This window comes from Mustela nivalis, assembly GCF_964662115.1.
Source record: "Mustela nivalis genome assembly, chromosome: 10".
In the NCBI taxonomy this organism is placed as follows: Eukaryota; Metazoa; Chordata; class Mammalia; order Carnivora; family Mustelidae; genus Mustela; species Mustela nivalis.
In genome coordinates, this window is record NC_139029.1 from 10,032,033 (window position 1) to 10,055,093 (window position 23,061).

The 23,061-nt window shown below is 52.2% G+C and overlaps 1 protein-coding gene and 1 long non-coding RNA gene across 16 annotated transcripts in view; one reads left to right on the plus strand and one right to left on the minus strand.

Moving 5' to 3' along the window:
- Positions 1-23,061, plus strand: part of FHAD1 (forkhead associated phosphopeptide binding domain 1) — a 129,200-nt gene that overhangs the window by 88,334 nt on the left and 17,805 nt on the right. For 11 of the 14 annotated variants that reach the window (XR_014299377.1, XM_082685439.1, XM_082685435.1 and 8 more), the window contains 10 exons: positions 44-151; positions 3,372-3,479; positions 5,308-5,415; positions 8,015-8,122; positions 12,200-12,373; positions 14,302-14,527; positions 15,698-15,782; positions 16,323-16,429; positions 18,223-18,382; positions 19,811-19,943. Coding sequence is in view for 13 of the 14 variants with exons in the window: in XM_082685439.1 (XP_082541565.1) it covers positions 44-151; positions 3,372-3,479; positions 5,308-5,415; positions 8,015-8,122; positions 12,200-12,373; positions 14,302-14,527; positions 15,698-15,782; positions 16,323-16,429; positions 18,223-18,382; positions 19,811-19,943 (1,317 nt within the window). In the remaining variant the exon portion in view is untranslated. The remainder of the gene's footprint in view (positions 1-43; positions 152-3,371; positions 3,480-5,307; positions 5,416-8,014; positions 8,123-12,199; positions 12,374-14,301; positions 14,528-15,697; positions 15,783-16,322; positions 16,430-18,222; positions 18,383-19,810; positions 19,944-23,061) is intronic. The other 3 variants (XM_082685431.1, XM_082685442.1, XM_082685433.1) reach the window with 1 other exon arrangement.
- LOC309841906 lies at positions 9,078-18,176 on the minus strand. 2 transcript variants are annotated; one of them, XR_014299398.1, is made up of 5 exons: positions 17,585-18,176; positions 13,842-13,949; positions 12,500-13,748; positions 11,949-12,011; positions 9,078-11,865 (listed from the first exon to the last, which is right to left on the minus strand). It is a non-coding gene; the product is annotated as an uncharacterized lncRNA (long non-coding RNA). The 2 variants fall into 2 exon arrangements; XR_014299399.1 differs by lacking the exon at positions 17,585-18,176 and having other exon boundaries at positions 13,842-14,282.

Here is a 23,061-nt window from a genome sequence, read left to right on the forward strand (position 1 = left end):
CCATGGCGACAATGTCTGTTAAACAATGGCCTTTGGATTGCAGGTCTGGGAAGAAAACATTATGCAAGAGAAAAGCAGAGTGAAGGAAGCATTAGAAGAAGAACAAAAGAGGGTCCAAGAGCTGGAGAATCGCTTAGCCCGCCAGAAGGAGGTATGCAGCTGAGGGGGACTGTCGGCTAGAGCCGAAATCCGGATTGCGGGCCATGTGGCAGTGAGCTCTGAACCACGGATGAGTGGGAAGAGTGTGGCAGAGGGTTCGGCTACTCTGGGAAGTAGTGGGGCTCGAGGTGAGAGCCCTGGAGTCCTAACTTGGACAACCCAGTTGGAAAAATTATAAACAGCAAAAGTACAAACATAGATAGGACTTGAGAGACACGTTGGGGCTGGTGACACAAGCATCTTCTGCATGGAGATTGTGTGCCAAAGCACGGACGTGGAGGAGGTACAGAGTTCTGGGACTTTAGGGCTGTGTCAGTCCTCCAGCAATATCCTTCCATCCAGCCTTCAGCTCTGCCATCTGGGAATTTTCTGCAGGCCAAGCCGGTCCAACCCACTGGTGATGCCTCAGGCTGGCAGAAAATTCTTCCTTTAGGTTGAGCACAAGCAAACTCTTTGTCCCAGAAGGACGTCAATCCCCCACTGGCCTCCTGGGCTCCTGCAAGTCCTGTCTACCTTCTCGTCCACATAATAACTTTTAGAGGCTTGAAAATAGAGATACCTGCTCCTCTTCAGATCCAGATGTCCTTATTTCTCTTGGAGCCTGGCCTTGGTCCCCTCCTCTGGCCTGCTCTGCTCTCTAGAAGGCACAGATTGGCAGCTCCCTGGCTTAAAAGGGCCCAGGGGCATGTTATGTTTGGTCCCCAAGCATTTTATTTTGAATTCATAACATTTACTTAAAAATCCAGATTTCCATCCTCTCCTGAGAAGTCGGAAAATCTGGCCCCATTTCCACTTGGCAGAAGCGACGGGAGCGCACACAAGCAGCAGCGATTTCCCACCGTCCCCACCATTCCCTGTCGCGTTCATCCCAGCCCACTTCCTTGCTGGCCCCTGTCGAGCCCTTGTAGACATCTGGGTTGGCAATCCCAACTCTGTTTTCTTCCCGAAGTGCTGTAGCCAAAACCAGACCCAGGGCAGGACCCTTCTCCCCTGTTGAAGATTTTGTGCTTGTACTGATGCTCCCAAACCAGCTTTGGGGAGAGCTCTATGACATCATCAGCACAAGCTTAATTTGTGGTCTCCCTTGGACCTCAAAGTCTTTTTCACATACTGTTAACATGAGCTCTTGCACCCTGAGGCAGCTCAGAGGGCTGAAGAGTTCAGGCCTTGTAGCCACGTGCAACGCAGTTTCAAATCCTGGCTTGACGACATATGGGCCTCAGCAGATCGCTCAGGATCTCCTGACTTTAAGCGTGGCTGTGAGGGCCGGCAGCCATGCACAGTGCAGTGCTTGACCCTGAATTGTTGCTCAGCCCGTGTAGCTGTTGGAATAGGCACAGAATTGTGTGTGAATAGCTTTGATAACAGGTACATCCTCCCGTGTAGACCTCCCCATCCTCACTGCTCAGTGATGTCCTCGCCCACCCACTGCTGCGGGAGAGACAAGAAGTTGGGCCAGGCAGAGCCTCTGTGATGCCATCTGATCGAAGGAGGGAAGATGTTTATGTGCCGGGTGTTACCTGGGGTCACCTGCATGGCTGTGTTCGGCGACCCATGTAAACAGTGTCACTGAGGACTTGCCCTGAGTTGTCTTTCCAGGGGTGCTGACGAGGAACAGAGTCTCCCAAGGGTTCACAGGGGCCAAATGCCACCGAGAGGTCAATAGCTCAGCTCAGGGGCCCAGAGAAGGCCCTTGAATTTAGAGATGTCGAGGTCATAGGGGACGTCAGGAGAGAGATTTAAGGAAAAAGGCATGATGGGGTCAGCCTCATTGCAGGGAGGAGCTGTGGCCAGGTCACCACAAGCCTAGGAAAACGGCAGCCTACCTACAGCAGAATCTCTCTGTGTTTTCTTGACGGGCAAATCTGAGATAAAAGTCCCAGACACAGACTTTAATCAACCTCAAACGGCTATTGGGTTTTTGTCCTTATTAGACCTTCTGTCACATTATCAGATGAATCTTTAAGGAAAAGGATCATATTGCAGGTTTCGAGGTGACGTGAAAGGTGAACTCCCATTAGGTAATGAATGCCTGGGAACTTGGGAGCAGAGCAGCAGAGAGAGGGCCAGGGCCCGTGTGTCTTGAGTCACAGGGACAGTCTTCCCCTGAGTGCCCCCTCCGCTGCAAAGGAGCTGCCGAGAGCAAAGTCGTGAGTGTAGATGCTAGCTCAATGCGGTGGAGCCCACCCTAAATCACCTTGAAGTGCTGGGAAGTCTCTTTCACAAATTCCGGGAACCCCGACCCCCCAGTGTTCAGGAGCAGTGTGCCGCCGCCTGTGATGCCGCCCTTCTGCTTTCTTCGGGGCTGCTACTGGAGCAGCTGAGCGTTGGGATTTTTTTTAATGACTTTTCACTGCAAAATAGTTAGCACTTCAGCCAGGCTCATCTGGGCAGTCTAATCTGAGCCCTAACCATGGGTTACAATGGAAACCATGCTCCAAGTTCCAGACATCTTACCATCAAGCCAGTGCTTAGAACTCAACCCATTTGAAAGCTACGGTGCCCTTTCTTGCAGTGACTAGAAACAGGGGCCTCGTGGGCAACTCCGATCCTTTGGGATTGGCGTCAGCCATTTAATTTCTAAATAAAATTCCTTGAGCACAAGCACTGAACCACACTTTCCCCCATATGCCTTCTCTGAGCTCCACGTGTGAGGTTCACCCCCCCTTCTAGAAATTGCCACGTTGGGGCTCATGAGTTCAACACACTGTCCACATCTTGAAACCTGACTCTCTGTAGGAGATTTATTTTAATAATAGGGTATCCATTATTAATGAGATTCTCTCTTCTTATCAGAGCGGCTGCCTGGTGCAGTGCTAAGAGCTCAGACTCCAAAATAGACCGAACCAATTCCCTCTGCTCACGTGGTCCTGGGCGAGGGCCTCTGGGCACAGGCAGTGGGGCGACCTCCGCAGTGGGCCCAAATCCTAACCTCACCTCCAACAGACTGCATGACCCCTGGGCCTTGTGCAACTTTCTGTTCCTTGGTTTTCTCATCTACAAATGGGGGACACTAACTCGCCCGCTAGGGTTACCGTGATAGGGTTCACTGTGTGTGACAAGCTGGCCATGGGCCCCCAGCATGGGATTCTCACCCCACCCCTACCACCCCCCAGGATGGGAGCTGCTACCACTATCAGTAATATGGCCAGAATGAGCAGTCTCCCCCTGAAATGCACAAGCAACCAAAAAGACTGGTCATTGATTTTCAGATTTTGGAGAACAGCATGGCCTATGAGAAAAGGAGAGCAAAGGAAGCTTTAGAGACAGAAAGGAGAAAAGTTCAAGATCTGGAGAACCACTTGACCCAACAGAAGGAGGTATGGGGAGCAGAGAAATGGGCCATAGCAGCCAAAAACCCCTATGGAACGAACTAACGAACTCCAAGGTCAGACGTGAGGCCCTGGTTCTGTGCCCCTGTGGAGAGTATGGCTGGCCAGTGGGCAGCAGGTTCTGTGCCCCTGTGGAGAGTATGGCTGGCCAATGTTGAGCAGCACTTCCATGAGAAGTGACCAATGTCAAGTACAACTCACTAGCTGAATGACCTAGGTCAGGTCACTTGACCTCCTGGGCCTTAGTTGCTTCCTCTGTAAAATGGGTGTGGTCACAGACCCTGCCTGGCAGGAGTAAATGAATTAAAAAAGACAGAGCATTTAGAACTACACCTTGCACTTGGAGGGCCCTCTACATAACCATTCCCCGCTCAGCCACTGAAGGCAGAGGGATGCGCTCCAGGAGAGAACCCTTGGGTCCAGGTCTGGGTTGGTCCCCCAGCCAGCCTCTCCCTCCTCCTCACTGAAAGGTATTTACGACAACCCAGCACGGGCACAGTAGAAAGACCCTCGCTCCCAGCTCTGGTCTCCTGGTTTCATAGACTTTTTGTAGAGACACAAAGAGCTGTGGAGCGAGATGGCAGAGACCGGTACATAAGCTTGCGTGGCAGTTCCACGGGTAAGTGCCCGAGGTCCGGAGTAGATGAGAAGAAGTATGCCCTTGGGGAGAGGGTGACAGTGGTTTGGGCAGGCCTGGGCACCATGCCTGGGGAACGCTGGAGACATCCACCTCTAGCCACCTCCACCAGCCTAGGGACTGGGCCCACCAGCCACATTGGCCTGGAGCCGCCATGAAAGGCAGACCCAAGGCTGAGAGGAGAGGTGTCACTCAGGCTAACCCAAACACGCCAACCGCCCCTTTCCCGAGACGTCAAAAAAGGGCTCTCAGGAGCTGGAGGCCAGGGAGAGAACTCAGTGACTTATAGCGGCAGCTCCATGAGCTGGGCTCCAAGGACGCAGGCGGCGCAGACTTGGCCTGGCCTCAGGGAACTCCCAGAAACACAGTACTGACTCCGTGAATTTTTCACTTCTGTTTCATTCGTCCACCCACAAATGCGCCCGAGCACCTAGCATGGGCCAGGCCTTGTTGGGCGTTGGGGACACCACAGTGCACAAGAAGGACCAGAGCTGTGTCCTCTCAGTGCTCCCACTCTAGGCTGAGGGACAGACCCCACAGAATCAGGTGCCCACAATAACTCCAGGGCCACAAACCTGGGAGAAGATCAAAGGGGTGGGCTAGAGAGTGGCCACAGGCAGGAGGGCCTCTCCGAGGAGGTGACCTTGGAGTGAGACCTGCGGGGGAGAAGAAGATTGAAGGGAACATCTAGGGTGAGAAAATGCCAATGAGTAAAGTAGCCCAGCTGCGGAATCCAAGGACCTCCCTTAGCCCCAGGGACAGGGCAGCAGTGTGAGGAAGGAAGGAAAGTGCGACAAGATGAAGCCGGATGAGGGGTCCGGGGAAGAAAGCCAGAGGGAGGTGCAAAGGGGTAAAGCATGAAAGCCTAGTAGGCGAAAAGTGCTGATTCTGGTTCAAACCCCAGCTCTGTCCCGCCGTGCTGTTTGACCCTGGGCAAGTGCCTTGCTGTCTCTGTGCCCTCATCTGTAACATGGGTCTAGTAACTGAACTACCTAGAGGTTTGTTGGGAGAAGTCAACATATTCGTTATCAAGTTCCTGAGCCCTTGCTCCAAACCCTGACTCACCGGTCTCCGTGGTTACTAATCCTGGGTCTCCATGATTGCTAATCCTGGCTTCCCCCATGGTGCCCCTTCCCTTCCTTTCTCGCTACACTCCCTCAGACCAGTTGTCACTTCCAGATTTCAGAGAGCAGCCTCGCCTACGAGAAACACAAAGCCAAAGAGGCCATAGAGCAGGAAAAGAAGAAGGTGCAAGATCTGGAGAACTACATCACCAAGCAGAAGGAGGTGAGAGTCCTCAGAGGGGCAGACTCTGAGGCGCCTGGCGCAGTTAAGAGCAGGGCTCTGGAGACCGGTGGTCTGGGTTCGAATCCCACCTCTGCTGCTTTCTGCCCATGCGACCTGAGGCAGGTGTCTTACCATCTCTGTGCCTACATTTCCCGGCTTATAAAATCCAGATGATGCCAGTAGATCAGCCCCATTGAGTGGTGAGGCTTGATTGCTAACAAGCTCATAAAACACATGGGAAAGTGTCCAGCAGTCAGTGAATGCTCTGTGTGTTGCCTGCCGTTATTGTTATTATTATTACTATTATTATTATTATTATTGATTATTACTGTAAGCTCACAGCTGGGAAGTGGAGGGCATAACCGAACCCCACACTGTCCCCCTCCTCTCCTTAATATCCCTGGACAGTGCATGGCTTCAGCTGCCTGGGGTCGCAGAGGGGATGTCAGGAGGTGGGTGCCTGAATTTCTCATCACCTGGACAGCAGCGTCTCCGCCAGAACTTGTCCCCATGGGTGTTGTGACCTGCCCAGTCAAACCGCATTTACAGTTGTTCCTGGGAGGAACAGACACCAGAGGAGCACAGGCTGTTGTACGGGACCCTGTCTTAGGAACCTCTGCACTGTATAGGACAGAATTCACTCCTCCTTGGTCCCAACAGTACAAGGGACACACACACACAATGACTCATATCACAAAAGTCAAGTCACGGGATCAAATGCACAACCTGACAACAGGGGGTGAAACTTCAATGCAGGTAAATACAATTTCAGAGGACTCTGAAGACCAGATGGGATGGAAAAACTCTTTGCATCTACTCCTATCAATCTTAGATCATTTTCTTTAAAACAAGATTCTCAAACATTAGTGTACATAGACTCCCTTAGAGGAGGGGCGGTGTTCATTATCAAGTACCTGCCCAGGTGAGGGCAGTGGCCAGGTGAGGTGGGGAGAATGCGTGTGTCCAATGCAGGGGTGGCGGCGGGGCCATGGCAGACAGTCCAGCAAAGACCTTGGCAGTGGGACTGTGTCAGCCTTAGCAGGAGTGAGGTCAAGCTGTTGTCAGCAGCTGTGCCCAGAGGGTCCCTTATATAGACGGCCGGGGGGTAGGGTCTTGAGGCATGGGCTCCTGCATGGTGCAGGGGACTCTGTGCCCAACTAAGTAAGAGCATAGAAGCAGGGCTCTGCCTCTGGGGAGGGTAGAGGTTTTAATGAGGAGGTCCGGAAGCTCAGTGGCTGCATGGTTAGGGCTGGGCAATGGTGTGGTGTAACCTCCATACATTATTTGTCCTCATACTGCCTTGGTGACAGCTGCCGTGTCCTCCCCGGCAGAATGCAGCTTGCTGGGCTCACGCTCTGGGGCTCTGCTGAGATGCGCTGACGCACTCGGTGCCCGGTGCCCGGTGCACGTGTCACAAGCATTATTTTCAGCTGCGACACGCCAAGCAGCACAGAATCCCACAGGACAGGCAGAAGGGGGCAGCCCCTTCCGACTGGCAGGGTTGGGGCTGGACCGTCTTAGCAGACTTGGCAGCAGGTAAATGCCAGACTCGTGTGGGGAGGTGAGTCAGAGCCCAGGTGGGGCAGGCAGCCTGTGCAGAACAGGGCAAGGGGGGTGGCAGCCATGGACACTGGGCTCCAACAGCCGGGCTGCTGGGAAGACCATCTTTTTCTCCAGGGCCACGCAGCCCCAAAAACTCATCCTACCCCCAGCACCGCATTCCCTAGCATAATTTTCATTTTTCTTTTTGCCAAATAATGTGTGTTCACTCAAGAAAATGTAAAAGACACAGACCAGCAAGAAGAGGAAGATGTAAATTGCCATAGTTCCAATCCCCCGAAATAACCGATACTTACATTTCAGATCGTATCTCTTCAGGCCTTTGTCTGTGCACACACGCATATACTTAAAATATGTGCCTGTGAACTCTGTGTTTGTATGGGAGTGTCACCACAAGGATTCCAAGCTGCAAATTGAGTTTTCCAATCGCCCTGCTCTGTGTACCTTCTGGGGGTACCTTGTGTGGGTGAGGCTGGTCCTCAGTTCCCATCTCAACGCCACCAGACCTGAGGGCTTCATGTGCTCCGTTCCAAACTGTCCCAGACATCAGTTTTTGGACCCAAGCCTTTGAGGGCTGGAGAGAGCCTGAAGCCACAGGCATGGCAGGTCCACCGGTACAGGAGGCCTCTCCTCTCTACTTTGACTCTCCTGCCCCACCTCCCAAGAAGCCAGGTACTTCCCAACGGAAGGCCCGCATTCCAGCTTGGCTCAGTGCCAAATGCCTTGACTTGAACATTCACCAGCACGTCACTTCCCGAACACAACCCCGAAATCCTGAACGATGAATAATCCTCTCTTTTATGCGGTGACTAACCACACATGACCTTCAGGTTCTCAGCGTCGTCGTGGCTGGCAGGCCAGGATGCCCACCCTCTCTCCCGTGAGCGTCCTGTTCCCTGAGCCCTTGCTCCAAACCCTGACTCACCGGTCTCCGTGGTTACTAATCCTGGGTCTCCATGATTGCTAATCCTGGCTTCCCCCATGGTGCCCCTTCCCTTCCTTTCTCGCTACACTCCCTCAGACCAGTTGTCGCTTCCAGATTTCAGAGAGCAGCCTCGCCTACGAGAAACACAAAGCCAAAGAGGCCATAGAGCAGGAAAAGAAGAAGGTGCAAGATCTGGAGAACTACATCACCAAGCAGAAGGAGGTGAGAGTCTCAGGGGCAGCCACAGAGGGGCCTGGCGCGGTTAAGAGCAGGGCTCTGGAGACAGGTGGTCTGGGTTCGAATCCCACCTCTGCTGCTTTCTGCCCATGCGACCTGAGGCAGGTGTCTTACCATCTCTGGGCCTGTGTTTTCCTGCTTATGAAATCCAGATGACACAGTAGACCAACCCAATTGAGTGGTGAGGCTTGATTGCTAACAAGCTCATAAAACACATGGGAAAGTGTCCAGCAGTCAGTGAATGCTCTGTGTGTTGCCTGCTGTTATTATTATGATTATTATTACTATGAGTAAACAGCTGGGAAGTGGAGGCACAATCGAACCCCACACTGTCCCCCTCCTCTCCTTACTATCCTTGGACAGTGCATGGCTTCAGCTGCCTGGGGTCACAGAGGGGATTTCAGGAGGTGGACGCCTGAATTTCTCATCACCTGGACCGCAGCGTCTCCGCCAGAACTTGTCCCCATGGGTGTTGTGACCTGCCCAGTCAAACCGCATTTACAGTTGTTCCTGGAAGGAGCAGACACCAGAGGAGCACAGGCTGTTGTACGGGACCCTGTCTTAGGAACCTCTGCACTGTATAGGACAGAATTCACTCCTCCTTGGTCCCGACAGTACAAGGGACACACATACAATGGCTCATATCATGAAAGTCAAGTCACGGGATCAAATGCACAACCTGACAACAGGGGGTTAAACTTCAATGCAGGTAAATACAATTTCAGAGGACTCTGAAGACCAGATGGGACAAGAAAGCTCTTTGCATCTATTCCCATCAATCTTAGATCATTTTCTTTAAAACAAGATTCTCAACATTAGCGTGCATGGAGCAGGAGTGGTGGGGTGGCATGTAAATGCCCATTTCCCAGGCCTCACCCCCAAAGATTCAGATTCAGGGTCGGACTCAGCAATCTACATCTTTAACCAGCAGCCCAGGTGATGCTTGGAACACTGCTGCCCCGGAGAGATGAGCGTCAGCAAACCAGGTCTGCATTATGAATCAACCCCAGGCACCGCTTTCTGAGGGACCTTGACCAGCTGGAGCATGCCGGGAGAAGGCAGGCCGGAGTCGGAGCTGGGGGACATGATGCCGGACTTGCCAGCCGAGGCCGGCTCACTGAGGGAGGGCAAGCCAGTGCTGCGGGTCCTCGTAGCCCCAAGGGCACAATCTGTTCACACACAGCCTTGTTCCCCCAAATGATTCACCGTGGATCTTCCATAAAATACTTCAGTCGGGCAGGAGGAACGGCGACATTAACATTTTTAAAGTGGAGTAGTCAGGACATGTGATGGAGCAGGGATGAGAATAATGACCCCTCCCAAAAAAGTTTGTCACTGAAATCAGCAGTCAGTTTTCACTCTAACGGTCACAGTGAAAGGTGGGGTGCTCGGGTGGCTTCGCAGCTCTGCAGAGGAAATGAACCGATGGGTGGCTCGTGGCTAGTCCTGTTCCCGTCCTCCACCCAGAGAGAATCCCTCCTGCGGAGCACCAGAGAGAGGGCTCTGTTGTGCACTGGACAGCCTCAGGGAAGACAGATGCCATCAGAGCGCAAGGTCTTGTGACAGCCCTCCAGGCAGCCCAGGGGCATCACAGTAGACAAGGAGAAATGGGGACCCCCTCCCAGAAAGTCCCCATATACCAGGAAAGACCGAGGAAGGACAAGGTCAAGGACCCCCCCCCCAAAAAAAAAACAGAGAGTTGCTTATTCACGTGCTGTTTTGCTCCTCTGCGTGGAAGAGCAATGGGCGTGGGAGAAGAGGGGGAGAGCGGGGAGAGAAACACGCACCCGGCCTGCAGGCACAGCCCACTTGGGTGTCCTGTCCTTGAGTCAGTCCGGCTGAGCTGCTGGCAAGGAGCGAGGACCCCAGGCAGTGCGTTCTGCCCTTGGGCAGCTTCATGGCCATCAAAGAAACCGTTTGTTTGCTGTGGATTCTCGGGGACAGCTGGAGGGCTCCACTGGGTGCTGCAGGTGACAGGCGGCTCCATGGGATGCCTGCCAGCGTCCCCGGGGGCGGGGGAGGGGCACCTTCTGGCCAGGGCTGCCCACGGTCTGCACCAGGTTTTCTCCGCAGCCACGGTGACGTGAAGGCCCCGAAATAGAACCAGATGGACTTCAGTGGTGATACACCGGGAACGCAGCCGCTCCCAGGTGAGGCTTACAGGAAGCCAGTGACGAAATAGCTTTTTCTCGTGTTTAAATCCGTTTCCCTTCCCAATTATAAAAGGAGCAACCGTTTACAGGAAATCGCTTGGAAGAAGATAAAACTGATTTCCCTGATTTCCACTGAGCAGAGTTACCCCCAGTGACATTTTCATCTGCTTCCTCCCAGACCATCTACACGTTGATCCTTATTACAGACATCAGCACCTGCATTTATGACAGTGGTTGACCCTGTTCCACTGTGCACACGGACCTGGATGCTCTATTTTAACCGAATGCATTACCGAAACGTCTCCACGGCATGCAACGTTCTTCCACGACCTGCCCTGGACGGCTGGCTGACCGGGGTTTGCACTGTGTGGGGTGGACCCCAATTTGTTGACCTGTCCCCTATGCTTGGGCCCCGGGGATGTTTCTCACTCAAGTTAAAAATGCTTGGCTGGACAGCCCTGCGTATCAGTCCTTATGAAAGTATGCAGTTTACGTCCTTAGGAAGGATTCCCAAAAGTGGCATTGCTGGGTCACAGGGTGTAAACTTGTTCGGCCTCTTGACACACATTCCCAAATGATCCTCCAAAAAAGGTCATACCGGTTTACCCTGCCAGCAGCCGAGGCTGAGCGGACCCGGCACTACATCTCATGGACTACTATTTTACATCAGATGAAATAATGTTTGTGAAAAACCCTCATACTGTATGATTCCAAGTCTGTGACGTTCTAGGAAAGGCAGAACTATGGAGACAGTAGGCCAGGGGTTGGTGGAGGGGAGGGAGGACAACATGGAGCACACGGGATTTTCAGGGCAGTGAAATTCCTCTGCAGGATACTAGAAGGGTGGAAATGTGTCATTGTACATTTGCTCAGACCTGTCGAGTGTACAGCACTGAGTGAACCCTAGCGTAAGCTGTGGACTTCTAGTGACTGTGATATGTCAGTGCATGTTTATCAGTGGGAGCAAAGGTATCTGGTGCAGGATGTTGATGATGGGGACTCTTCCATTGTGGGGGGAGAGCAAATAAGAGAGCTCTGTATTCTTCTCTCAATTTTGCTGTGAGCCCAAAACTGCTCTTTCAAAATAAATCAAGTAGAGGCGCCTGGCTGGTTCAGACGGTTATGCGTCTGCCTTCAGCTCATGATCTCAGGGTCCTGGGATCAAGCCCCACATCGGGGTGCCTACTCAGCGGGAGACTGCTTCTCCCTCTGCCCCTCCACACTCCACCCCGCTCATGAACACGTGCTCTCTCTCACTCACTCAAATAAATAATCTTTTTTAAAAATAAAGTCAAGTAAGTAAAGAAAGTTCATGAAACCCCCCCCACACCCAGGACCAGTCACAAAGCTTCTATTCTTTGTGGTCTGAGGAGGGCTCGTGGAGGAGAGTAGAATCTGGGGAGTCCAGGGCCGGCAGAGTGGATCCAGGAGGAGGGACGAAGTGCGCAAGGGCGACCTTGCTGCAGCCCAGAGGGAAGCGGGGAGGCCTTCCCGCCGAAGCCAGGGAGGGATGCAGGGAAGGGTGCTGTGGGCAGATCCTGGGGCAAAAGGGTGAAGAACCTCGGCACATTTATCCTGGAAAATAGATTTAGAGAGAGACACGACAGCCCTCCTCAAATATTTAAAGGGCTGCCTCATAAAAGAGAAATAAAACTTACTCAGTGCACTCCAGGTGACAGAACTGAGCTCAGAGACCAGAAATCACAAGGAGACAGCCTCAGCTGGAGAGAAAAGAGAGCTCTGTGACAATTGGAACCTTCCAGAAGAAAACATGGACTTTGCGCTGAAAAAGGGACATTAACAGAATAGAATTCACCTCCTCTCTGAAAACGGGGGGCCAGGACGGGGACAGCTAGGGTAAATACTCATTCCCAAATTTCTGCTAATTTGATGTTTGCTGTTTGTCCAGGAAATAGATTTAAAAGTGCAAAAAGAAGGCGTTTTGAATAATAAATTAAATGATGCACTGGCCATGGTAGAAGAGACTCAGAAAAGCAAGACAGCCGAGAGCCTAAGAGCAGAGAACCTCAGCATGAAATTAAATGAAACGTTAGCTGAACTGGAAACCACCAAGGCAAAAATGGTGAGTTGGTGCCTTCCGGGGACAGGAGAGTCTTTCCCTCAATGAAGGATCACAATGCCAGGAGGACCCGGGACTTAGCCCAGGGGCTCTCAGCCCGGCTGCTGCTGGTACCCCAGGCTGACTCACCCTTTCTCATGCACAGCCGTGTAGCTCGGGGTGCATAACATCGCCCCAGGTCTCTACCTGCTCGATGCTAGTAGCATCCTCCCTCCACACCTGTCAGCCCACGGTGTCTTCAGATTTCGCCAGATGTCCTTTTGGGGGCAAAATCACCCTTTACTGAGAAGCACTGGTCTCAAAGGAAAGGCAAACAGAGGCTACAGTGCTCTCTCTCCAGGCATTCTAAGATGTTGTAATACAGGGTCCTCACAGGATCAGACTGAGGGGCTGAGCAGCCCCAGACCTTGGTAATCAGCGACTATTCCGCAGACTTTAAGATAATGTTTTAAAATTTTAGCTCGGCATTCAAGGCCCTCCACCATCAGGGCTCAATACTGTACACATTTATCATCCATACATTCAACCAACAGGTCTGTGGGCAAGGACATCATGAGGACTCATCTGGCCGAAATGCACAAAGTGAATATGAGAGGGACTGGAGTTGGGGAGGCCAGCTTGGGCTGTGGCACATGGTGGCTGTGTCTATAGCCCGAGTCATAAGGAGCTGCAGACTCGGGGTGGCACAGGAGCGGGCAGGAAGGAGTGGCCATAAGGACAGACACGAGAAATGGCAGGACTTGAAAGCTGATGGAGGGGACTTGAGCACCAAGGAGAGGGAGGGGCTGGGCTTCGAGCCGGGGCACCCAGGGTATGGATGGCCTGTGGGTGACATGGTGACAGGACTATGGAGGTCAGAGTGGCTTTTATCGGGGAGGGTCTGTCTTCTGGGGAAAGAATTCAGACTGAGGCGAGGGTGGGGCAGCAAAGTCCAAATGTGCCCCAAACTTTTGGTGGTCCAGTAGATTTGGGGGAGAAAGCAAGATACGACATCTCAACGTAGAGGAGGCGTGATCACTAAAACGGTGTGTGGGCCTGAGTTTCAGGATCTGGGGCTGCGGCCCAATATGTCATCCAGGAATAAGGAGCAGGAGTATGGTGTCAGGAGAGCCGGGAATGAGTGGTCGGAGCAGCAGGAGGGAAGCAAGGATGAGGCATTGAGAAGCCCCAAGAAGAGCCTCAGGAAGGACAGGGCGGCTGCGGGAAGGGGTCCAGCTCCCCTCTTGGTGATGATTGGGAATTTTGACTTTTAAGAAATAGAAATTTGGGGTGACTGGGTAGCTTAGTCGGTTAAGCATACGACTCTTGATCTCAGCTCCATCTTGATCTCAGGGTCATGAGTTCAAGCCTTGTGTTGGCCTTCAAGCTGGGCATGGCACTGACTTTAAAAAATAAAAAGAAATTAAAGAAAGAAATACAAATTCATTCTCTGTTTCTTTTAAAGGTGTTCATTCTTTAAGTCAACAAATACTTATTGAGCATTTAGGTCTAGATACTGTGGCAGGGATGTAGGCACTGGTGCTGTGGGTACATTGATAAATAAGGAAAAGTAAGTTTCTGCTCTCCTGGAGCTCCCATTCTAGTGGGAATGGTAAATAAATAAGATCGTTCAGATGGTGATAAGCACGTCATGGAAAAAGAAAGCAGAAGATGGAATAGAAAGTGTCTCAGTCTTCTCCTCTAGATAGGCAATCCAGGAAGGGCTTCTCTCAGGAGATGACATTGGACTTGAGACATGAAACACGAGAAGGAGTCAGCCATGCAAGGAGCTGGGGGGAGGAGAGTACCAGGCAGAGAAAACAGTATGTGCAAAGGCCCTGAGATGGGTCCGGTTCCATGCCTGTAGGTGCAAAGGGGGCATACTGGTATTGTCACCTTTGGCATCATGCCCGGCTCCCGAGACCATGCTAATGACTTCCCTGCTTCCCCAGCTCGTCATGGAGGAGCGGATACAGCTGCAACAGCAGACAGTGAAGGCCCTCCAGGAAGAACAGGACTCCCAGAAACATGGATTTGAAACAGAAATCAGGGAATATAAGGAGCAAATCAAACAGCACTCCCAGACGATCGTGAGCCTCGAAGAAAGACTCCAAAAAGTGACCGAGCACCATAAAAAAATAGAAGGAGAGATTGCAACATTGAAGGACAGCGACCCAGGTCAGTCCAAAGAGAAGCTGCAGAAATCATAGCGTTCAGGGCAGGTTCTGATTATCCCGTGGGTCCCCACACGCTGATGATGGGCCAGAAAAGGCCACACCTCGCTTGAATGCTCCATTTTCCCCTGGGACACCATTTTCTTCCCATTACACAACAAGGTTTGGGGCCCTCGAGGCCCAGGTTAGTCAGAGGTCACAGCAACCGGACGGGATGTCCTTTGTGCCAAGCCAGTGAGCCAGCAGAGACGCCCAGGCTGCCAGGCTGCCGAGGGGCGACAAAGCGGCATGCCACCGAGTGTCTTTTCCGCATGAAAACATCCCGTGCAGGGCCTTTCTTTTTGCCCTCTGGAGTTTGCGACTTCGTCTAACAGCTTTTCATAACCAGCTTTAAAAAGAAATCCAAAAGGGTTTAAGAAAAGAACTCAGGGTTGTGAGCACATACTTGCCCTAAATGACCAAGGCGACGCTATGTACTGCGGAGATGCTGAGCTCTTGGGGAAGAGTTCTGGAAGTTGAGGTCTCGGGCCAGTGTTGCTCAGCCACGGCATCAAATGCCAGCAGCACTCCCCACCCCAGTGTGACTACCAGAAACATCTGCGGACATTGCCAGGTGTCCCCTTGGGGGTAGGGAGGCAATATCAGCCCTGATTGAGAAACATGGTCCTGGTCTCCAGCCAGCTGACAAGCTGGCAGGGCTCACTTCATGCTTTCATTCACTTGTCACTCTTTGTTGAGCATCTGTTAGGTCCCAAGCTTATTCTAGGCACTGGGGATTCCGTATGGACTGGCCAGGCAGGGTCCCTGCTGTTCATCAAATGATGGCCCTGACAGGTGACCCAGGAGGAAGAGGGCACCATGGCCCAGGCATGGAGCGAGACTCAGTTTCCCAGAACTGCCAGGTTCTGTCTCTCCTATCCCCCTTTCCTCCCCTATAAGTGGAGTTCATGATCCCTTGTTCATTGAGTAGCTGGAAAGATTTCATGAGCTCCTGCATTGGGGGTCCCATCCTGTCCCACAGAACCCATGGTGGGGCTCATTAGGCAGAGAAAGTGGCAGGCTGTAGCGGGGGTGGCTAAGTTGGAAAAGACGCAGATGTGTTTATAAGCCCCGGGGAGGGAGAGCAGTGGCTGCTTGCAGACTATAATGACCCTCACGGGCTCCTCTGATTCAGCCCAGGAGGAGGTAATGCAGCGAGACCCCCCACCGACGCCTCCAGTGGACAGCAGTGTCAAAGATGAAGTGTGTGACACCTTGATGTGAGTACCTGAGGGGTGTGTGCACACCGGGCCAGAGACCAGCCCCCCAACCCCCACTTCCGGCCACGTAATCGGAACCTGGAAAAAAGGAGTCGAGTCTGGGGTCTTCTCACTGTCATCTGAATTTCTCTATCCTCTAGAAGGTCAAGATGGTGTCATGGAAAGATCTGGGTGGCTCTTTGTTCAGATGCCAACTCAGCCCCTTGCAGGTGTGTGGCTCTGGGCAAGTCACACCCCCTTGGTGCACCTTAACTTAATCGCTTGTGAAGTAAGCCACTATTTGTCATCACTCAGCCTCAGACTGAACCCAGCTGGGATCCTCTGTCTTATCTCCCTGTAATTTTTTTTTTTTTTTGACATGGAAATGAATTTTTGCTTTGAGAATTTTTAAAGAGTATGCTTCTCCCCCTTGCTGGGACTGGAATCCCGAGGCCCCACACTGAAGGAGGAGCACTTGGTGATTCTAGCTGGCCCCTTCCAGGCACTGGGGACATCCCAGGGCCTGAGGTGAGCTGACTTGCCTGTCTTTGTGAGTTTCAGAGGGGATCTGCTGACCGCTCAGAAGGAAATCCTATCTCAGCAGGAGGTCATCATGAGGTTAAGGAAAAACCTCACAGAAGCTCACAACCGAATGTCAGATCTGAGAGGTTTGTATGATTGCCCGCATCTCTTGACTTCCTGACCCGCTTCGAGAAAGGAAAGAACAGGCTTAAGAAAGCTTAGTGTTAAAAATCCTGCTGACCTGCTTTCCTGGGTGGTCACAGCATTGGAGCATTTGTACCTCAGTCAGCAGGACAGATGCCCGATCAGGGGGCCACGGGGACCATTCTCAGAGGGTTCAGACTTCTGCGTTGAAATGCAACTTTCTTTTTTGGGAAAAATCCCCTTTTGCCTCAGAGGATTTGTCTCTGGAGGCAAAGTCTGGGAGGGAGGGCACAAAGCCCAGCACCCCCCATCTCTGGGACCTAGAACAAGGCACTCTCTCCTCGCCTCCCCTTCCTCTGGTATAAAACCACCTACAACACGCCTGCTTCCTAGAGCTGGCTGGACACAGCAGCCACCTACATTGGGGACCAAAGACCATGAACCAGTCTAGCTGAAGGTTCCCACTTTGCTCTTTCTCTCTGCTCCCCACCCAGCCCTGTCCTTTTGTTTCTGCCTCCCCTCTTTTGCTTCTTAGAGCCATCTTCCCCTTCCCAACCCCAGCCTCCATCAAGCCAAAAGGCACAGGCAGGCGGAAGTCAGGAGACAGAACTCGGTTTGGGGAAGTGGAGGGAGGGTGAGGAGACTCCTCTTGTGCCCGTCTCAACCCCTGTGCACCCCCAAACCTTCACTGGTGTTTGCTCCCCCTGTGGCTATACTCTCAATGCCCCCAGGACATTTATGGCTGAGTTTTTCAAAGATTGATTGTTTTGTTTTGTTTTTAAAGATTTTATTTATTTATTTGACAGAAAGAGATAGCGAGAGAGGAACACAAGCGGGGGAGCTGGAGAGGGAGAAGCAGGCTCCCCTCTGAGCAGGGAGCCCGATGCGGGACTCAATTCCAGAACCCCAGGATTATGACCCAAGAAGAAGGCAGACAATTAACTACTGAGCCACCCAGGTGCCCCAAAGAGTGATTTTCACACTAAAGTATGAAACAGTGGAGTAGAGAGGCTAGCAGGTCCAGTTCTAGAATTGGGAAACATTGGACCCGATTTCTGATCTGCTATTTTTTTTAGTCCCATGAGTTTCGGCAAGTGCCTTTACATCTCTGAGCCTGTTTCTGCCTCTGGGAAGTGGGGGCATGGCCAGTAGCTCACCTGTAGGGTTGCTGTGAAAATTTGGGGTGATGCAGGTATCTCCGTTTGGGTTTTGCCAGAGGCTGACCCTGAGGTCATGCTGCTGCTGCCGGCAGTGTATTTGAGAGGTGATCCCGGGAACTAGCAGCAGTGGAAATGGACCAGAGGCAGGAAAGGGACGAAGCCAAAGAGAGCTATGTTGTCCGGCAGGGGCAGAGCGGGCAGCTGGAGCTGAATTCTGCAGGGGTGAGGGAACCGGGCTGTGAATTCCAGTCTCACCTGTCTCAGGTGGAGGCTGATGCATCTGGCAGACCCAGGAGCTGAGCAGACCCCAGAGGCCATAGAAAGAACACCCTTAGGCAAATAGACCTAGAGGCAGACAGCCGAAGGTCAACCAGGGAGCCCCGAAATGCCACAGATGCAGAGGCAGGGCCCTGACAGTTTCTGGAACGCCGGGGTCGGGCAGAGATTTGCTGTCATTTGTGAAGACACAGGAAGATCCCCATGGCTGTCACTAACGCCGCCCACCACCATGAGAATTCCTGGATGGGGGACCCACCGCATGGTTCTTATAGGCCTGGCCAATCGGCTATGGCCCTGGCAAAGCCCCGGGGCAGGAGACCATCCCCCACCCCCCACCAGCTTTCCTTCTCTCCCAGGGGAGCTTAATGAAAAGCAGAAGATGGAACTGGAGCGGAACGTGGCGCTGGTCCAGCAGCAAAGCAGCGAGCTGAGAGCGCTCAGGGAAAAGATGGCGCAGCTGACCAGCCTGGTGGAAAGGAAGGACAGGGAGCTGGGGGTCCTCAAGGAGACGCTCAGGTGCGTGGGAAGGCCCTCCTGGTGTAGGGAGCCCAGACACCCCCAAGTGCCCAGGGAGCCTCACACATGGAGGTCACTGGGTAAAAGGCGAAGGGATGAATGGATGGATGGACAGACAGACAGATGGACGGATGGACGGACAGCATGTGTTTCATTTATCATTTAAAACAGAGTTTGCTGGGACACCTGGGTGGCTCAGTTGGTTAAGCAGCTGCCTTCGGCTCAGGTCATGATCCCAGCATCCTGGGATCGAGTCCCACATCGGGCTCCTTGCTCCGCGGGGAGCCTGCTTCTCCCTCTGACTCTGCCTTCCACTCTGTCTGCCTATGCTCGCTCTCACTCGCTCTCTCTCTTTGACAAATAAATAAATAAAATCTTAAAAAAAAAAAAAAAAACAGAGTTTGCTTAATTCTGTGCCTCTCAAGCATTCCTGCCGAGTATTCCAGAGGACAGGTCTCAGCTTAATGCCCCTTCTTCAGGAAGCCCGTCATCACTTACCCTCACCAAACACAGCCAAGGGCTCCGACACTGCCCGGGGTCTCTCAGTCCCTGCACTCCAACACTCTCACACAGCCGGGGTGCTGTGGCCTGGTTAGCTGTCTGCCTTCCCTGTAAGGACCCCCATAGAGACCTTGCCTGCTGTTGACTCCCTAGCATTCACACAGTGCCTGGCAGGCCCAGAGGGAACTTTGTAAATATTGATTGAACAAATGTATAAACTGGGGTAAAAGAAGTCAGCTTAAAATAAATGTGAAATTTCATTGTCATTCATGGATTAGGCTAAAAACTGTATGTGACTTTGCAGTTTCATCGACAACTTATCCTTATTTTGACATAAGAGGAATGTTTTCTCCAAGAAAGGTTGAGTAAAATCCACATCTTGTGACTACCCTGCAGCTTCATATGCCTCATGGCTCCTGGCCAAGACAGATTCACATGGTGGTTAAAGACACAGGCTGCCCCGATTCAAAGCCAGCCCACCTTCACTGGCAAGCTTCGTGACCATGGGCAAATTGCTTGTGTCGCTTTCTTGCCTGTGAAATGAGGCAACAAGAGCCCCCAGCTCATGGGACTGTCATACAACACATGTGTTGTTCGTGTTGTATGTGTCAACACATACAAAGTGTTAGAAAGAACAGACACACAGTAGATACCCCAGTAAATGCCCCAGCAGGTGTCCCGCAGGCTTACTGTGGGAACAAGGGTGGACAGGTGTCTGCTGCCCTAGCCAGGATTTCAGAAGTCCCCTGAAACTAAGTTCTCTAGAAATCTGTGGGCAGGGCACTCGCAGACCTGAAGGCTTCAGTGACCTATACAAATGGAATTCCTTTTTCTGTTCTGCCAGTGGTTCCAAAGGTCGCTTGCGGTTCCTGGAACCTCAGGTTGCTGGCCATTCTGCTGGCCAGTGACTCATCTTCTCTCCCCTAGGGCCTCCCAAGAGAAACACAGAGTCCAGCTGTACAAGGAGAAGGAACAGAAGCCCAGGAATGCGGCCAAGATGTGTGACATCTCAGTGCAGATAGAACCGGTCCACACGGAAATTCTCCTGAGCAGTCAAGAGGTGAGCGCCGCTGGGGCCTGGCCACACAGGGGCGTGGCGTTAAAAAAGAGCCTGACTGTGCCTGTCTTTGCTTCTGAAAGTATTTTCATTCTAAGTTCCAAAAATGTGGCTTGCTTATGGGAAATACGCACGGTAACAGCGGTAGTCCCCACCCCCAACACACACACAGCCACTGGAGGTCACGGCTATCGGCAGTTCGGCCTATGCACCAGCAGTCCTTTTCCTCACAGAGACCGCCCACCCTCCTCACACAGGCGTGACCCTGCAGTGTGCAAAGGTCAGCCTCCGCTCCAGGCCGCCTGGGTTCCATCCCGGGGTGGGACTCCTGCACCCAGAAACTCTGACCCCAGGGAGGTCATGGTACGCTGGCTGGCTCATCGGGGAAAGTGGGAGTCATGTCAGCTACCACCACGTGGGGCTGTAGAGAGAGAAATTTTATTTATGCACAAAACACACATAATCTATGTATGCATGTTTATTCAATAGAACTTTTTGCAAAATAATGGTATTAAGCCACATATATTCTGCAACGTGATTTTTTTTTTCCCACTGAACACTGTATAAAAGCCAAAGAGCCATTCTTTTAATTGGGTGCATAGAATTTCACTGCATTCCCTCTTGTCCACGCCGGGTTCCCCATTGATGGACATTGATGATGCTGTGTCTACTTTCCATGCTGTTATAGTTAACGTCCTTACAGGTGTGTATGTAGAACAGATTCCCGGATGTGAAAATGCTGGGTCCAGAGGGCATCCCAAATTGTGCATGACAGGGCCAGACGATCTTCCCAAAGAACCGTACCAGTTCTGCTCCATGCCTGTCTTGCGGTGGCTCCTCTCGGGGCGCCTGCCCAGAAGCCTTTGCACGCCTGGATGTCTCGACTACACAGAACCCAGGGAGCGTGTCTCCGAGTGAGAGCAGCCTTCTCCACGCTGCACCCGAAGGTGGCCCTCCCACTCTGCCCTGCAGCGGGGGCTGTGATGCCTCCCGTGGTCCCAGGAAGGCTGACTGCGGGGGGCAGTGGTTCCTCGAGGCCTCCGCTTTCCTGGAGTCCAGGGACATCCTTTTCCTCTTTGCTTTATGAAACTGGAGAACAGGGCATTTCAGTAATGGGCTTTGGATTTTCACTTGGAAACAGGGCCAAATGTGTCAGCTTGCCTTCCTGCTTTCTCAAAGATGCCGTTCCCCTGCCAAACAGCAGTGAGCCGGGGCTGCACGCAGCATGAATGAGAGGGCATGGTGGCCCCGCCAGCTGTCCTTGGCACCATCACTGTCCAGAGCACCTTCACAGAAGCTGACGGTGCTCGGGGCAGCACCAGCGGTCCCGAGCCCTGCGCTCTGCGGGGCCAGGAGTGAGGTTCGCCCCTGCCTCAGACCTGTCGGATTCCCAAGCTCTCTGCGCAGGACCCAGCCCATACTTGTTCATTCCAACAACCACTGAGTGTCTGCTGTATGCCAGGCCCAGGGCTGGGCACAGCGGAGGCCGCAGAGGGCTCCTGCTCACACCAGACTCCCTCCAACTCCGCACGAGTTTGCTAGAACGGACTGTCCACGAGATGCCGAGATGATAGCTTCCCTATGAGGCAGCATTGACCAGAGAGGATGGGGGAGGGAGGCTGCAAGATAAAAGGAAAAAAGTATTTGTTCTTTCTCAGATCGGCTTTCCAAACTCAGGCCACTTCCTCCTTCCTAAGCCAGAGTGGGTCAGAGGGCTTCAGAGTTGTATGGGAAAGAATCTCCATTTTCTTCTCTAAATAAACAAATTCCCAGAAGAGCCCTGAGTAAGGGTCACATCAAGCTCAGGCATAATCTGCAGATAGAATAACAGCCATCACCGAGCCTTGCTGCTGTGGCTGCCCCACCCACAGGTCAGTGGACCCTCCCCTCCCCTCCACACTCTTACACACACACACACCCATTCTGGGGCAAACATACATCCTCAAAGACAGCGGGGTCTGTGTAGAATCAACCCGAGAAGAGTGGACCAGCCACGGAGACTCTCAGCAGGCCGAAGACAGTGTCAGGGTCAAGTGAGGTCCTACTGAATGCAGCCACGGGTGGAGAACCCCCTTCCTTTTGCTGCTGAGCCCTGGTCCCAGCCAGAAAGCCGGAACAAGCTCCTTCCCACTCCTGTTTCTGACCTCATTTCATTCAGGCTCCATAATTGTTAACCAACTACTAAGCTCGGGCACAGTGTGGGCCCTGGGAACACCACAGTCTCCAATGGAGACAAAAGACTTGGCTCTCACAGAGCCCATGTGACACGTAGAGTCTATTACTGGGCTTCGGGAGGCCCTGAACCTCCAGAATCTGTATGCAAATGTTTTAAATATGTATTTGAGAGAGAGAGAGCAGCGGGGAGAGAGAGAGAGAGAATCCTCCAGCAGACTCCCCTCTGAGTGAGGACCCCGATGCAGGGCACAGTCCTAGGACCCTGAAATCATGACCTGAGCCAAAATCAAGAGTGAGACACTCAACCAACTGAGTCACCCAGACACCCCTATATGCAAATTTTTGTGACTCTGGGAATTTTTCCAAAAGTTGCAACCTTCCATTCTTCTAAATCTGAAAGGTGCACATGACCCTTAAAAGAGAGAGAAGACCTCTCCTTGTCTATGCACTTCATAAGCTCTATGCTAGCTCTGTGCCTGGTGGCCGGCATATTGGAGAGTGCAAGAAGTGGAACCCGCCCCTCATCCCGGAAAGTTCTGTTGGACAGTAGGACGTCCAGAAGTCTCAAAGGAAGGTCTCCCTTTCTCCAGACCAACCGGGAGCCAATCTATCAAATTCCCCCTAGCAAATATTAAAGAGCCATCCTTATTGGCAGTCAAGAAGAAAGTAACCATGTGTTCTTATCTAAAAATGCCCCTCCTGGAGCAGAATTTGATGTGATTATTCTGAGGCAAGACCCAAAGGACAACAAATGGAAACCCAAGCTTAGAAGAATATTAGAAGAAAATATAAAACACGGGGAGGGAACACAGAGAATGGATTTATTCATAGATATGCTAAGTAGGTAAGAGAGTTGGAAATCTTCCTAGATGTGACTTTATATTTGAAATGAAAAATTTAAATTCCTTCTGCGCTGACTCCCCTTACAGTAGCTTCCAAGGTACTA